Source organism: Nannospalax galili, unplaced genomic scaffold, assembly GCF_000622305.1.
Source record: "Nannospalax galili isolate Female #2095 unplaced genomic scaffold, S.galili_v1.0 scaffold749, whole genome shotgun sequence".
Lineage (NCBI taxonomy): Eukaryota > Metazoa > Chordata > Mammalia > Rodentia > Spalacidae > Nannospalax > Nannospalax galili.
Genome location: NW_008359885.1, coordinates 638,915 through 654,941, shown reverse-complemented (window position 1 = coordinate 654,941; position 16,027 = coordinate 638,915). Strand labels below are relative to the sequence as shown.

The 16,027-nt window shown below is 41.6% G+C and overlaps 1 protein-coding gene across 1 annotated transcript in view; it reads right to left on the bottom strand.

Moving 5' to 3' along the window:
* The window catches only part of Myrfl (myelin regulatory factor like), a 153,716-nt gene extending 145,410 nt beyond the window's left edge, over nucleotides 1-8,306 (bottom strand). Inside the window, exon 1 of the mRNA XM_029558986.1 lies at nucleotides 8,261-8,306. Within this exon, the coding sequence (XP_029414846.1) occupies nucleotides 8,261-8,306 (46 nt within the window). The remainder of the gene's footprint in view (nucleotides 1-8,260) is intronic.
* Between the last annotated feature and the right edge of the window lie 7,721 nt (nucleotides 8,307-16,027).

Below are 16,027 nucleotides of genomic sequence, written 5' to 3'. Positions count from 1 at the left end.
TCTCACAGATGTGAATATAGGGGAGTCCCCGGGAATTAGGATACCTGGAATGTTACAGTGGGATCATCATCCCAAGCTTGGGCAATGGAGATTCGACAGAAAATAAAATAAAATAAAATATCATTCCTATGAGCCAATGGCAATGTGGAAGGTGGTCAGCTCAAGCACAGAAATTAGGGTGCTCTTGCAAAAGATAAACTTCTAGGGCAGAGAGATGGCTCAACAGGGTAGAAGCATTTGCCATGAAAACCTGATGACCTGAGTTTGATCCACAGAACCCTCAGTGGAAGAAGACCAACTCCCAAAAGTTTCCCTCTGACCTCCACATGTGCACCGTGTCACACAAGTGTCCATATTCACAGGCATCATACATCACACATACACACACACATATACAAACAATAAATACAATTTTTAAAATGTAAAAAGATAAACTTCTAGCCATGTATGGTAGCATGCTCCTGTGATCCCAGCACTCAGGGTGCTGAGGTGAGAGAAGCTCAAGTTTGAGGTGGGCCTGGAATACATAGCGAGATTGGAGGGAGGGAGAATGCAGGAGAGAGAGAGAGAGAGAGAGAGAGAGAGAGAGAAAGAGAGAGAGAGAGAGAGAGAGACTTTCCAAACAAAGGAAAAGTTAAGATACAGGTAAAAGGTATTTCTGAGGTTCAGGCAACACAATTTACACAATTTAATAAATACACATCAACAAGAGTTACAGCCTTACTTCTAGTCTGAGAGGTCCTGATTCAAATGTGTCCCTCTCCAGCATTGAGTTTTCCCATGTGCTAGAGTTCAGCGAGAGCCTTTAGGACCTGAGTAGGCCATGAGGGCTTGTTCCTTCAGAATGGGACAAAGACTTTATAAAAAGGTCTCATGCAGCATTTGGCCAATGTGCTCTCCTTCCCTTCTGCTTTCTGCCTTGTGAGAACACAAGAAGACCCTCACCAGACAAGAGATGCCAGGGCCTTGATAATGAAATGCACAGACTCTAAAACAGTGAGAAGTACATTTGTATCGTTTATAAACTACCCAGTCTCTGGTTCTCTGTTATAGCAACACGAATAGACCAGTATAGGCTTGCTATAAAGTGAAGGGCAAGTCAAAAAACAAACAAACAAACAAAAAACAACGAAAAAATGAAGGGCAAGTCAGACAGTGAAGTTTGGAATCCAGAAGAGCAGCGTAATGAGCTCTATATTCACAGGTGAAAATTCAGGAACTAGAAATACAGGTCTGGAACTTAGCAAGAGAGTGTGGACTATGTTGATCTGTGGGAACCCATGGTGCTCAAATAGATGCATTTCAGAAGTAGGAGTCTGGAGCAGGCACAGAGGAGTTGGATGATTTCAAGAGAGAGGAAACAAGCTGGATGGAGCCAGAGGCAAGGATGCCATAGACTAACTAGGAGAGAATGTACAGTAAACAGTACTGTAAACAGTAGTGATGGTGACAAAGGCCAGACAACTCCTGGAGGACACGTCCTAAGCATTTCCAATGAGATCTAGCAATGAGAAGAAATTTCACAAGAAAAAGTAGATGCAGAGGCTAGATCACAGTGTGCTGAAGGGGAACAGGACAAAGAGCAAGGACAGTAGGTGTTTAAGAGAGATCGGGGATGAAATGGAAAAGGCAGGGGAAAGTTTGGAAGCAGAAATAACATTGAAAGAAGAGAGCCAAGCTGGCAAGGCAGCTCGGTGGGTGAAGGCACTTGCTGCCAAGCCTACCACCCCAAGTTTATTTAATCCCCAGGATATGCACAGTGCAAGGAGAGAATCAACTCCCGCAAGCTGTCCTCTGACCTCTACACACATGCATATTGTGGCACGCACACACACACATACACCATTCATAAATACATAAATACAATTTTTAAAAAGAAAGAAGAGGTCTTGAATCTTCTTGGTGACTCATCGTTACCTTGATTTTTCACTGTTACCCTCTAGAAGGTTCTATTATCTCGTTTCCTTTGTATTGATTTCTACACTAATTTCAAAGATATCATTTAATGTAAACTATTCCCAGAATCTATTTAGAAGCAGGCAAGGCATAACCAATACATGCCAAAAGGTTCCTCTTGAGACTGTCCACCAGCTCACATCTAACTAAACACATCCCTTCAAGTGTTCCCAGCACTGGATATTCAGCAGCAGTCCCTGGGGACAGAAGGAAGTACAGTGCAAACAAACCATGCCCAGCACTCGGGAAGCAGAGGCAGGCAGAGCTTTGTGAGTTTGATGCCAGTCTGGTCTACTTAGCAAGTTCCAGGCCAGCTGGGACTGTAGGGTGATACTGTCTCAAAAAGACAAAAAACAAAAACAAACAAACAAAAAAAACGAAAGAAACAAAGAAAAAGAATGATGGCAATGGAACTGAGTCACTGATTCAGTGGATAAAATACTTGCCCTGAAAATGTGAGGACAAGAGTCTAGATTTCTTATGGCAACCCTAGGAAGTTAATACGCCCTCTAAGAAGCTAATCATCTAACTGACTCTCCCTCTAAATTCTTAAATCACCTCCTACCACACTCTCACCACCTGTCCCCTCTCAGAACACCTCAAATTTCATAGGCAAAGCAGAAAAAGTCTCCGGTTCCCTGCATTTACCAGCCACCTGCCGCTCTTTCAGACATCACACCTCTCCTCTCATTACCCCGCATGAGCCCTCCTGCTGCTGGGGCCCATTCTGCCCTAGAGCTCTCCAAGCCAGGCTTGCCCCTCCTCAAAGTTCCCCACAGCCCTCTTCTGTGTCTTTTATGTATTCCTCTATACTGAATCATTTCCATCGTCAAACCAAGCTTTAGCAGCTCCTGTCTTAAAATCAAAACCAGAACAAAGATTAGTAAACTTGTTTTCCTCTGCATCCTCGTTACTGCCACGGTCCTCTCTTCCTGCCCCAGCAAAGCTTCCCCAAAGTGGCATCAATTCTAGCACCTCATCTTCTCTTTCCAAGCCCAGCTTTCTAAACCCTGCAGGAAGCCACTTTTGAGCTCACATGCAACATTCTTTTATCTACAGATGGTCCATTATCTGATCCTTTTAAAACGCTTTTTTCTTACCTTAACACCAAATTCTCCTGGTTTTCCTCCCACCCCACCTAATGTCCCTTTGCGAGCTGCTCTCACTCGGATGACTACACATTCTCCTCACTCCTTTCTTCTGCCTGTACAACCTTCATGGTGATCTCATCCAGTCTCAGAAGCTTTAGGCACCATGTCTAAGCCTGTAACTCCCAAACTCTCATAAACAGTCCAATCCCTTCCTTGAGTTTCAGATTCAATTATCTAACTGCCACCTCATTGTTTCTGCTTGGTTGTATAAAAATGATCTGAAATGTAAAAATATCCCAAAGGAACACACACACACACACACACACACACACACACACACACACACACATACCTGTACTTCCTTTCATCTTCTACATCTAAATATGTCACACCACCATCTACCATTACTGACTCTGACACCTGGCATCATGTTTACCAGAGCCCCCTGTCTCCCGCACTCTCATATCCCATTCACGGCAAGTTCTGCCTGTCCTCCTGTGTAACACTTTCCACTAGATTTCCATAACAGTAGGAATGAAAATCCAAACTGTAATGCTTCTCCTACTACCCTCCCCATTGTCACCCACGACACCTCAACCACCTCTCCTCATTGTCTGTCCCCATTCCAATCCAAATCATTCCAAGTTCAGTGACTTTGTGCCCAAACTGAGGCACAACTTGCTCCTGGACATCATCAGGTCCTGGCTCCTCAGGTGTCTCCTCAGAAGTCTTTCCTGGATGCTGTTGCCCCAGTGACAGACTCTCTTCTTTCATCAGTCTCTGCATCATCATATGGGTTTATTTATATATTTTTTTATGTTTTGTAATTCATGATTTCTTGAAATCATCTTTTTGTTTGTCTCTTTATTATCTTCCTCCTACAGCTAGAAATAGCAGCCCTTTAGCAAAAGGCGTCTTCTCTATAAATTAGAACAACATACGGTCCTAAGAAACATGCTTAGGTATTTTTTGATTGGCTGGTTGAATAAACAAAGGGAAGAACCGATGATGATGATGATGATGGTGTGTGTGTGTGTGTGTGTGTGTGTGTGTGTGTGCAGGTATGCACATGCCACAATACAGGTGTGTAGGTCAGGGGACATTTGGGGGGTTGATTCGCTCTTCTACTTTGTTGAGACAGGGTCTGTTTTGTTTTTACCACTGTGTTGCATAACCAGGCTAGCTGGCCCTCGAGCTCCTGGGCCATTCTCCTGTCACTGTCTGCTACATCCATGTAAGAGTGCTGGAATTACAGATGCGTGATATAGCATCCAGCTTTCTTATGTGGGCTCTGGAGATCCAAACTTAGGTCATCAGGCTCATGTGGCAAATGCTTTTACTTACTGAGCCATCCCTCTAGCCTGCAACAAAGACTTTGCAACACTTACTGTTCAAATGACCCTTAAACAAATTACTTAACTTTAAACAGCCCCAAATATTAGAGGGAAAAGAAAAACTTGGCCCAACACTTTTCTAAAGAGAGAAAAGTCTAACACCAAGAATGGGCATAACTAATGACTACTGACACCTTTGCACCAGGCACAATAATGTTGTTAAACCACAAACAGATACTATGATTATCTCTCTATTTTTCAAATAAGGAAACTTAAGGCCTAAAAGGTTTACATATTCCTAGTCTCAGAAATAGTAAATGAAAGATCCATAATTCACAACCAGGATGACTGATTCAGAATCCACATTTTCAACTCTGATCCCACCCAGCACTTAAATGCTCAAACAATAACAGCCATTATTGTCAATTGGGTTGCAGACCAGGGGTTGGCAAACATTTTCTATAAAGAGCCAGATGTTGACAATTTCAGGTTTTATAGTCCATATTGTCTCAAACTATTCAACTCTGCACCACAGCATCAAAGCAGCTGTAGACAATATGTACATGATTAGATGTGTTCTGATAAAACTTTATTGGCACACACAGGCTTCTGACCAGATTTGGACTCTGGGTTATAGCTTGTGGACCTCTGTTGCAGATCAGCAAGAATAACTATTGATAAGAGTTGCTCACTCTGTGTTCCATGAAAAAGTTCCATACTAAAGAGTAAAATAATATAATCTTTTTTATGTTTTAAAAAACACACAAAAATTGTGTTTGTTAAAAGTGGAAGTATCACACAGGAAGCTGAAGCAACAGGATCTTGAGTTTAAAGCCAGTCTATAGCAAAACCTTATTTTGCAAAACCAAAAACCAAGCCCAGTCAAAACCCACACAAGATCAACAGCATCTGAGCAATAGAAACCACTAAACAAGAGATTATAGTGATGACCGCCTTCCTCTTCTTTCCGGTGACCTCTATGCCTATGTGCTAAAATGACTAGCTTCCAAGATACTGTAGAATCTGCCAGAAACCTAGTCTGAACTCCAAAGTTGGAATGATGACAATATCAATAACACCAAAACGGATGATGAAAACCTTCTCTCTGGCGGGTTTGGTTTTCGGCGTGAAGATGCCAGTAAGCCTAAGGGGTTTCAAATGCAGTGCATCTGCAAGGGACCGAGGTCGGCTCTGATCTCTTTATGGTCCATTTTAAACTCTAAATCGCCTTCACTTTGGGGATCCCAACATGAGAAAAAGAAGAGATCTGTTTTGTAGGCTTCATACCAAGGCAACATGGCTTTAAACCACCTGCCCACATCAGATAGAAGCTCTCAGATAATCCAGAATTGCTGGCATGATCTGGCTGGGATTTTTTGTCCTTGGCTTGTTCTTGTTCCGCCTCCTGGAAAGTCCATGCTGTCTCCACACAGTAGAAACTGTGCCGCAGATAAACAAGCTCCTGCCTCTGTGGGAAAACTTCAGAAGTGCTGGAAGCAGCATGAGGTCTGAAATTCCAGATTCAGAGATTAAGTCTACCCAAAGGTAACCTTCTTGACCTACTGGATCAAAAGAGTTCCAATGCTCTCTGAAAACACTTTGAACTTAAGACTCTATAGAGGTGGGGGATGGTGTTAGGTTTGCTACTTGCTTTTTTGTGCAAGTCCAGGTTCTATTGGGACAGTAGGTAGAGGGCAGAAGGGTACTGATTGCTTGAGACAGGGAGAAAGTAGTGGTCCCAAGGGGAAAGAAACAGAATTGAGAGGCTGGCTGATGGCAAGGTACTCTTGCCCACAGGACAGTATCGCCCAGGGCCAGCCTCAGCTGTATGTGGCATCTGCTCTCTACACTGCACTCAGCTGTTCAGGGTTTCTGAGCCTTCTCTCAGAAATCCAGAAACTTCAGGCAATCAGAGAAATAATACACAAGGACCACTTAAGATCATACTTCTGAAATAATGGAATCTATGTCACTCAAGTGGTGGTTCTTTGCTTTAACTTCCTCTGTTTCAGTCTCTGGACCATTCTGCTACTACACATTTTTTCCTTCTTGAATTTGAACTTTCTGAGTACCTAAAACCTAGTTAGAATTCAGCAATTGCTGTTTAAAAGGAACAGGGGTCTGCACTTTCTTTCCTTCAGTCATTGTACAAATACTGCTGAACGACTAATGCTGCTGCTGTGCAAGCTCTTCCCAAGCTCATCTCTCCTCTACTTAACAGTTCTCTCGGCTCCCTTGAAGTCTTTCTAGATTAAGCCACTCTGAGAAAAGTACTCCAGTCACTTCTTTTCTGCTCTAGACCCTTCTGAACACAGGCACTGTCATGGTATTCTCCAACAGTTTGTGGATAGCGGGTATTTTTGTCTTCCCTGCATCAGTGTCCTCTTCATATTGACTACCTGGGAATTTAAATCATAAGCAAGAGACAGGGACAGAAAATGCTGAAGACTTTGTTGATAGCAGCTTCCTAGCCAGGCTGTTCTTTCTCCTTGGTGTCCAAAGTTTTCTGCTAGCTCCTGCTCCTGCCCTCACACAGCTTGGGGTTCTAAAAGTCACACCCACAGTCCACAGGGAAACTGGAATCCAGCTTAAATTTCTGTAATCCAGCTTAAATAAAAAATTAACATAAGCATAAGCTTTGACAAGCAAAGCCATTTAATTCAAGATTACATTGTCAACTCTGATATTCTTTAATACCAAAGACTTTCTATGGAAAAATGTATTACGGCTTGGTTTCTTAGAACAAAGAATCTAAAGAATAGAGAAAAATAGCTTTCAAGGATGTAACAGTTGGCCAAAAGTGTTCTTAGATTTTCAGTCTTATTTAAAAAAGTAAAATAAAATAAAACAAAACTTACAGCAACAATGAATCAGAACAAAACAAACAAAAAACACACATATGGTCTGGAGAGATGGCTCAGCAGTTAAGAGCACTTACTGCTCTTGCAGAGGACCCAGGTTCAGTTCCCAGCACCCATATAAGGTGGCTTAGAACCACATGCAGTTCCAGTTCCAGGAGAGCCAAAGTCCTCTTCTGGCCCCTGCAGGCACCAAGTATGCACGTGGCACACATATATACAATGCAGGCACTCCCACATACACATAAAATAAAAATAACTAAAAATTGGGCCACATTTTCCTCCCCACAGAAGGCTGAGCCTAACTAACCAAAGACACACTGATGTAGACTCTCCCAGTGGCAGATCTTAAAGGGGCCACAGAGGGAAAGTTCTTGCTGACATTTTCAAACCACCCATTATTAGAATCTCCACCCAACAAAATATGAGCAACTGCACTGCTGTGATGGTTTTAAGAAGGAAGAAAGCCTGGACAGTAATGCCCACATCATTCCTCTCCATCAGGGAGAAAAGAGATTCCACTTCAAAAGCAAACCATTATTCAGCTACATGTTGTTAAAATGTTATGGAAAATCAGAAATTGGGGAAAGGAAGGAAGTATTCCTTTGCTGTTTTAGGCTGGTTTGTATTTAATTATACTAAGTAAAATGTTTGAAAATCTAAATTTCTTATTACACTGTATTTAATCATTTTAGAGAGAAGACAACCTGACATTGTTTAAACAGGAGATTAGAAGGAATGAAATCTACTACTAGCAAGTAATAATACCAAATGCTGACTTCTTGACTCTTTTGACAACCAAGCTATCATTAGGACAGAAATCCTATATTTAAAAATCACTACCCATACCATTGACTTTTGCTGCCAATGAAGTGAATAAGCCTCGACTTGCAACTTCAGGAGTTATCTGATAGCATGCCTTCAACAGCAAAGCCTAAGCAAGTGCTGGGAAAGAGAGGCAGCAACAGGAAGCAGAGACATTTCTCAGAAGCTAAATCCTTGGCGGCCACTGGGCACTTACCTTCAAAGAACTGCTGTAGGGCCTCATTTTCACCCAGTACATCCATGGTGCTGTGTTCCTAGTGATTCCCTCTTCAAACAAGGGTTATCAGACCTCGGGACGTATGTGTTGTCCCCTGGACTCAAAACTTGTGAATACTCTTGAAAATCTTCATACTCTTTTTGTTGGCGTGGAGCGTTTCTTCAGCCATGGACTTGAGCCCAGAAAGGTGGCTAAGTTCTCAAATGTGATTCTAGAGCTGAAGGACATGCAACCACATAGAGAAAAACCACGAAGAGGGAAGTGGGAGCAAACCATCTATCTTAGTTCAGGGAACTATTTCCACTTTGCCTCTTGTCTGTTTTAAGGACCTTTGTCCTTGGTGACACATGCAATTACACAAATGGGCAATAAATGCATAGTCTTATCTTTTATTTGTCCTTTACACCAATATATTTCTATCTCTACATCATCAACCAGATCCACTTGGCCACCACCAAGAAAGGATACAGTTATTTTTTTAACCTGTAAAAAGGGGACAAATCAATATAATCACTTTTATAGATGGCCCAAATCAGGTTATTTTAAAAGTCTTGTAAGAACAAAGGGTTTGGATTTGTTTAATATTTCCAAACCTACTGTGAAAACTTACACTTCTCAGTACACACCTAGTCTACTTCCTCCAGAATTTTTCATTAAAAATATAAACCAAGTGTGAAAAAGTCCCTCTTACAAACAACAGAGACTGTGTTCTCAACTTGATACATTTAAAACTACATATATATTGTCACTCCAAATTATAAAGCTAGACCCAAATAAATGTTTTTTCACTACTTAGCTTTGGTTCATTTAATAATAGCCCAGGGGCTGGGGTGATGGAGAGAGGACTCAGTGGTTAAGAGCACTGTCTGCTCTTGCAGAGAACCGGGGTTCGGTTCCCAGGATCACTTGGCAGCTAACAACCATCCATAACTCCAGTTCCAAGGCCCTCTTCTGACCTCTGCAGCTATTGCACAACATGGGTACACTTACATGCATACAGGCAATACACTCATACACATAAAATAAAAATAATAAATAAAATATTTTTAAAAATAATAACCCAGGAAGAAAAAAATTAGAAGTTAAACCATCCTTCTGGTTCCCTACTCTTTTTTTCTCCAACTTTTTATTTTGAAAATTATTATGAACTACAGAAAAAAAATGGAAAAATAGTTCCATGAAATACCATATATTTTTCACCTAGAATTACTAATTATCTTAGCACGTTTGCTTTTCCTTCTTAGTCTCTGTGAACGTATAAACTTCTTATTCTTTTTGGCTGAGTTGTTGACATCCTGACATGTCTGTCACCCCTAAGTAGCTCAGTGTGTGTCTCCTAAATAAGGTCATTGTCTCACATGGCAAAATCGTTATTACTAAGGAAATGTAATATTAACTGAACAGGACTATCTCACACATCATTTCTCCCATTCCCCAAATATCTGATATGACTTTTTGTTCTCTGGTCAAGCACTCAATAAGTGTTCATGAACTGTCTTTGGCTATAGTTTTTAAATATTTTTTATGTGTATGTGTATATTGCCCGCATGAATGTAAGTGCACCCATGTCATGCAATGCCTGAGGAGGAAAGAAGATCCTCTGGAACTGAGTTACGGACAGTTGTTAGCTGTCATGTGGGTGCTGGGGTTCAAACCTGGGCCTTCTGCAAGAATAGCCAGTGTTCTTAACCACTGAGCCATCTCTCCAGCCCTTGGCTGTAGCTTTTTAAAATACAGAAGAGAAGCTGAGGATATAGCTCACTCCATTGGGAGAATGCTGGTTTAGTATGGACGAGGCCCAGGGTTCTATCTTCAGCACTGTAAGAAATAAATAAGTTAATTAATCATAAACCTACAGAAAAACTGGAACAATAATTCCATGAAGCATCATATATTTTTCATCTAGATTTTTAATTATCTTAACACTCTTGCTTTTAGTACTACATAAACTTTTTTTATGGTTTCTCATGAATCTAATTTTTAAAAAATATTTTATTTATTTTTATTTTACGCGTATGCGTGTATTGCCTGCATGTAGGTAAGTGCACCCATGTCATGCAATGCCCGCGGAGGACAGAAGAGACTGTCAGATCCCCTGGAACTGGAGTTACGGACAGTTGTTAGCTGCCATGTGGGTGCTGGGATTCAAACCCGGGTCTTCTGCAAGAACAGTCAGTGTTCTTAACCGCTGAGCCATCTCTCCAGCCCTGAGTCTGATATTTTTTACAGACCAGCCCTTTGTCTTATAGAATATCCCTCTTTCTGACTTTGTCTTTTGTTTCATTAAGATTAATATAGATAAGATAGGATACTTCCAACATGTATTTTAAATCTTCACAAACATATATGTATGTATTATTTCTTGAAAATGAGCAAACTTTTTTAAATATTTTATTTATTTTTATTTTATGTGTATGAGTTTATTGCTTGCATGTATGTGAGTGCACCTGTGTCATGCAATGCCGTGGAGGTCAGAAGAGGGCTTTGGATTCCCCTGGAACTGGAGTTAAGGATGGTTCGTAGCCGCCATGTGGGTGCTGGGAATCAAACCTGGGTCCTCTGCAAGAGCAGTCAGCGCTCTTAACCACTCTCCATCCCCTGAACAAACATTTTTAGGGAAACTACAGGAAGTTTAAGAACTCTTTCAAAGGTCACGTTAAATTCCATATCTAAAAAGGCATGTCATTAAGATTTTTAATGGAATGAATTTTCTGTTTTCATTTAACTTATGTAAAGCTGCATGCTGGCTGCAGGAAATAAAAATATAAGTAAATAATAGTCCTTGCCCTCCATAAGCTCAGGCTGAGGGCATGAGAAAAACACAGATAAGTGTAACTGATAAGATCCCAAGAGAACACAGGAAGAAAAGACGCATTTAATCTGGAAGCATCTGGCAAGATGCCACACAGAGCTGGCATTTGAAATGCCTGAACAATGAGCATGTCTTTAAAACCACTAGCAATGGCATGGAGGGGAGAGAACACGGGGAGCGGAAACAGTGTCTGGTCCAGTGAGGCACAAGGTGGGAAATAGGATGAAGCGGTGGTAGATTTTAAATGTAGCCTGACTCCATGCATATTCATTTGAGATATATCTATTGATGCTTTCTATTTGAGTTCAGGGAATGATATATTTACATCCAACTCAGAGAGACAGCTATATTAGAATGTGTTGGCTGGTGCAAGTTAGACTGGTTAGTGCAGAAGCTACTCCAGGAATCAAGCAGTTGGTAACAAAGCCTGAATCAGCACAATGTATAACCAAGAAGTGGCTACTGACAGGACATAGGGTGCAGGACAAAGTCAAAATGAATTTTTGAAAGATTTATGCTTATAGGTAAAACATGAATTAACACATCTAAAACAAGCAGCTTCTGGCTAAATCAAAACGCCTAGTGAAGCACCCCGCCAAGCTTTCTGAAGGATTGGGAATGAGTCTCACACTCTAACCTACTGCCAAAGTATAATTCAGGATCCTAACAGTCCACCCAGATGCTTTCAGTTCTCAAAGGCAGAGGAATGAGTGACAGGCATGAGAGACAAAGAAATTCAGTTCCTTTTAATGAGCTAAGACACCAAGGTTAGAACTGGAGTCCCAACTCAAAGTGCTTCTCAGGCCAGGCAGGTAAGTGAGGAAAACGGGTCAGAATAAACAAAAGCTCAGCATGAAGCTAAGGTGACTCAGAGGCTTGGTGTCAGAGAGCAGCAGGGGTAGAGGGACAGAGCAGAAATTGAACCCTGCCAACCAGTACTGGATGGGTAGAGTCACTCAACTTAAAGAACCAGGCTCAGTATTGCCCAAATAGTCAATTTCAAAAGAGAAGCTTTAAAAGCAGTTCTAAAATTTCAATCTCATTTATGAAAGTTGACAACTAGGGCAGGGTGTGGTGGAGCAAGCCTTTAATTCTAGCACTGGGGAGGCAGAGGCAGGTGGATCTCTGTGAGATAGAGGTCAGCCTGGTCTACATAGCTAGTTCCAGGCCAACTGAGGCTACAGGAAGACCCTGTCTCAAAAACAAACAAAAAGTGATTTATTTTAAAACAAAATGAACAAATAGGAAAATAAACATAGTTCCCAGAACAAGAAGCACGGGTTGCAAATGCAGCTGGACCTACTTGTGTTCAGAATCAGCCTCTGGGCAGGATCCTGAGGCACCACCACAGATAGATAGGCATATTCAGCCAGGTCTGAAGAAAGCAAGAATTTAGAAGTTGGAAGGATTGGAAATAGATTCGTAGTAATTAATGTCCTGAGCTACCAGATGAGGGCACCATCCATCTGGCCACAATGGGACTGAAGTGGAAATCTCTCCCTTTCACCGAACAGCAAACGCAGGCTGCATTTCCCTGATCACCAACATTTTCTTATTCTGTGGATACAACTATTTTGTAGAAATTGCATTTAGCTATGGTTTGGGTTTGTTTTGGCATTGGCAGCTCCTAGCAAACTCCAACAGATAGTAAATAAAAGCTGAGCCGTCTGGCTGGATCTGTGGAAGTAGTTTATGCTGGGCTTGTGGTAAGGGGAACCTTGTCTCCCTCCTCAGACACACAGTTCTAGAATCCAGTGGTCATACTCAGTCTTTCCTCTTGAAGGAGACCATATGAACCTGCATTTCTTTAAGAGGCTGCCTTTAGAAGGGATTCTAGTCTTCTCTAAATTTTGACAAGTTTATTCCTTTGTGTTTTCTTTTAAACAATGTATTTATTTTTGAATGAATAAGCAGTTTTACTGGGATGTTTCAGCTCCTTCTAATGTGGTCAGTTAGTTTGTAAAGAGGTTAATGACTCCTGTTCATCATAAATCTCACTGACAAAAGTTCCTTAGGTTTTCTGCTTCTTTGTCATTTGTCACAAACCACATTTCTTGATGGCATTCTTTTAAAATCTGTGTTCTCTTCTGAAATGTAAAAATGCTCCCAGAGCTGCCAGAGCAGCTGATGACACAATGGTCACACTAAGGGCTACGTAGACAGGGGCATGTGCTATTTCTTCATGGAACTGCCGGCCATATTCCATCAAACGGGGCATTTCCTCAGCTTTCCTTCCATCGTACAGATTCCCCTCCCGTTACAAAAACCTAGGCTTCAGGACACATGCTCTTCCCTCTGTACATCCTTGGACTGAACAGTGTCCCCTCTTCCTGACAGGGTATCTCATTCCTTCTCGTCCTGGATACCCAGGTGTGGTAGACTCAGTAGCCTGGAGAAGTTGGGAAGCTTTGGTGTCAGTCTTTTCCAAGCAGTCTGGTTTTCCAGGTATTGATGCTGAATGGGTTTCAGCTGAATCCATGCAGTCCATCTCATCATATTTATTTTTATTTTTATGTGAATGTTTTGCCTGCATGTATGTAGGAGTACCATGTGCATGCACTGCCTGTGGAGGCCAGAAGAGGGCATCAGAGTTCCTGGAACTATAGCTTCAGACAGTTATTAGCCACCAGGTGGGTGCTGGGAACCAAACCTGGGTCCTCTGCAAGAGCAGTCAGTGTTCTTAACTGCTGGGCCATCTTTCCAGTCCCTAAAAATACCTTAAAGCTGATTTTTATTGTTATTTTTCTATGGACTGAGGTAGATGTGATGCACTTGGGAGGCTGAGGAAGGACAAGTGTCATGAGTTAGAGGCCAGCATGGCCTACATAGTAAGATTTTGATATAAGTATATACACACACACACACACACACACACACACATATATATATATAGAGAGAGAGAGCGAGCACTAAGTACCATTGTGAAAACTTAAGATTTTCTGTTGCGTTTGGATTTCTTTTCTAAATAAGGTAAGAAGCCACTAAACGGTTTTAAGCAGGGAAGTGGTGTTACCTGATTTATTTTAGAATGCTCATTTGGCCGCTGAGTCACTGACTGTGGGATGACAGGAATGGGTACTGGGACACTAAAGAAGAGGTGGTTGCAAGAGTTGGGATGAGAGGTTACAGTGGCTGTGCTGAGAGGTGACAGCCACGGAGGGAAGTGGAGGATCTTTAGACATGTTTCAGAGAGTTGATGGAATTTGCTGGTAGAAAGGATTTGGAATAATGATGACAGATGTGGAGGAAGCAAGAACCAGCTCTTGTGACTAGATGAGAGTCAGGCCAGCCATGTTGGGTTGACAAGCCTGTTAGGGCCACGGGGCAGGTTCTGAGCCATAAATACATCCAAACTTCTAGAGATAAGCAGGAGATGACGTTAGTGTTGGAGGGACAGAATAAGGAGCAGTTGTTACCTGGTGTTTAAGGCTGTGAACCTAGAGGGATGATTTTAGGAATAGTTAAATCCCTGGCTAAACTCCGGTATTATAATACTGAGCTAAGAAAGTGCCAACGAAGGAAAGTGCAGCCTCATGCCTAGAGTTTTCCCAGAAGACTCCATGTTCCTGACCATGACTTTCAAAGATCTGTCTGGTCTGCCCCCTGCTTGCCTCTCCAGCTTTCTCTGACCACTCTTCCTCCTACCCCCAAGCCATTTCTGTACGCCAAGTTTGCTTCTTCCCTAAGGACTTCACACCAGCTTCAAAATGTTTTCCCTGCCCACTCTTCTTCACAAGGCCAAGCCTTAGCAGCTTAACCTCTTAAAATTTCACCTTTCTCCATTCCAATCTGGAGTACTCCTCCGTTCTCACTCTCTCCCTTCAGGCCATTTTAATTACGTAAAGCACACTCATCTCATCTTTTTTTTTTCTTTTTTGTCAATTTTTCACTAGGCAGAGCCCCATAAGCTTTGCAATGTACAATGCTGTGTTCTTACCTACAATTACATCTGGCACCTCCAAGACTCTCAACTATGTGTGAAGGAATGAATTTAGTGAAGAATAATGTCCCCTCTCTAAAAGTCCTATGCAAAAAGTTACAGGCACTAGATGGTCTTTATAGACAAGAGACACAGTTGTCTGTTCAAACTGTCATTACACTAGTCTGCAAAGAAAATGAGAACTATTTCCTAGCACGGAATTAAACACAAATACAATTCATATTGCTTTAGACTATGTTGTGTTTGTTTTAAAATATTCTGTCTTGGGCTAAAGAGATGGCTTAGCAGTTAAGAGCACTGGCTGCTCTTTCAGAGGACCTGGATCTGATTCCCAGCACCACAGGGTGGCTAACAACTATCCAGTTCCAGGGGATCCAATGCCCTCTTCTGACCTTTGTGGGCATTGCACAATATGGGTGCATTAGAAATATACAGCAGGTAATATACACATAAAATAAAAATAATAAATAAAATACTTTTTAAATTTTTAGAGAAAAAGCAGGTTGTCTCCCCAAACCTAAATCTAATAATAAAAACTCATCCAAGGAGCTGAACAGATGGTTCAGTGGTTAAGCACATTGGATGCTCTTGCAGAGGACCTGAGTTTGATTCCAAACATCCATATGGTAGCTCAGAGCCTTCCATAACTCCAGTTCCAGAGGATCTAACACCCTCTTCTGACCTCTCCAGGCATTGCACGACATGGGTGCACTTACACACATGCAGTTAATACATTCATATACATAAGATAAAAATAATAAAATATTTTTAAAAATTCATCCAAATGACTCCCTCCTCAGAGGTAACTACGAGAACCTGGAGAGGATGTGAGGGAGGAAGGGATAAGGAGAGAGCAGGTAACAGTCCAGGAGAGCCACTGAATGTAAAAAATAACTTCTAATATTTCATAGCTAGTTGGTTAGCTATTGGTTGACAATAATCAACTCAATATCTCAAATTGCTGCTAGAGATGAGTTTGAATGTTCCTGAAAAA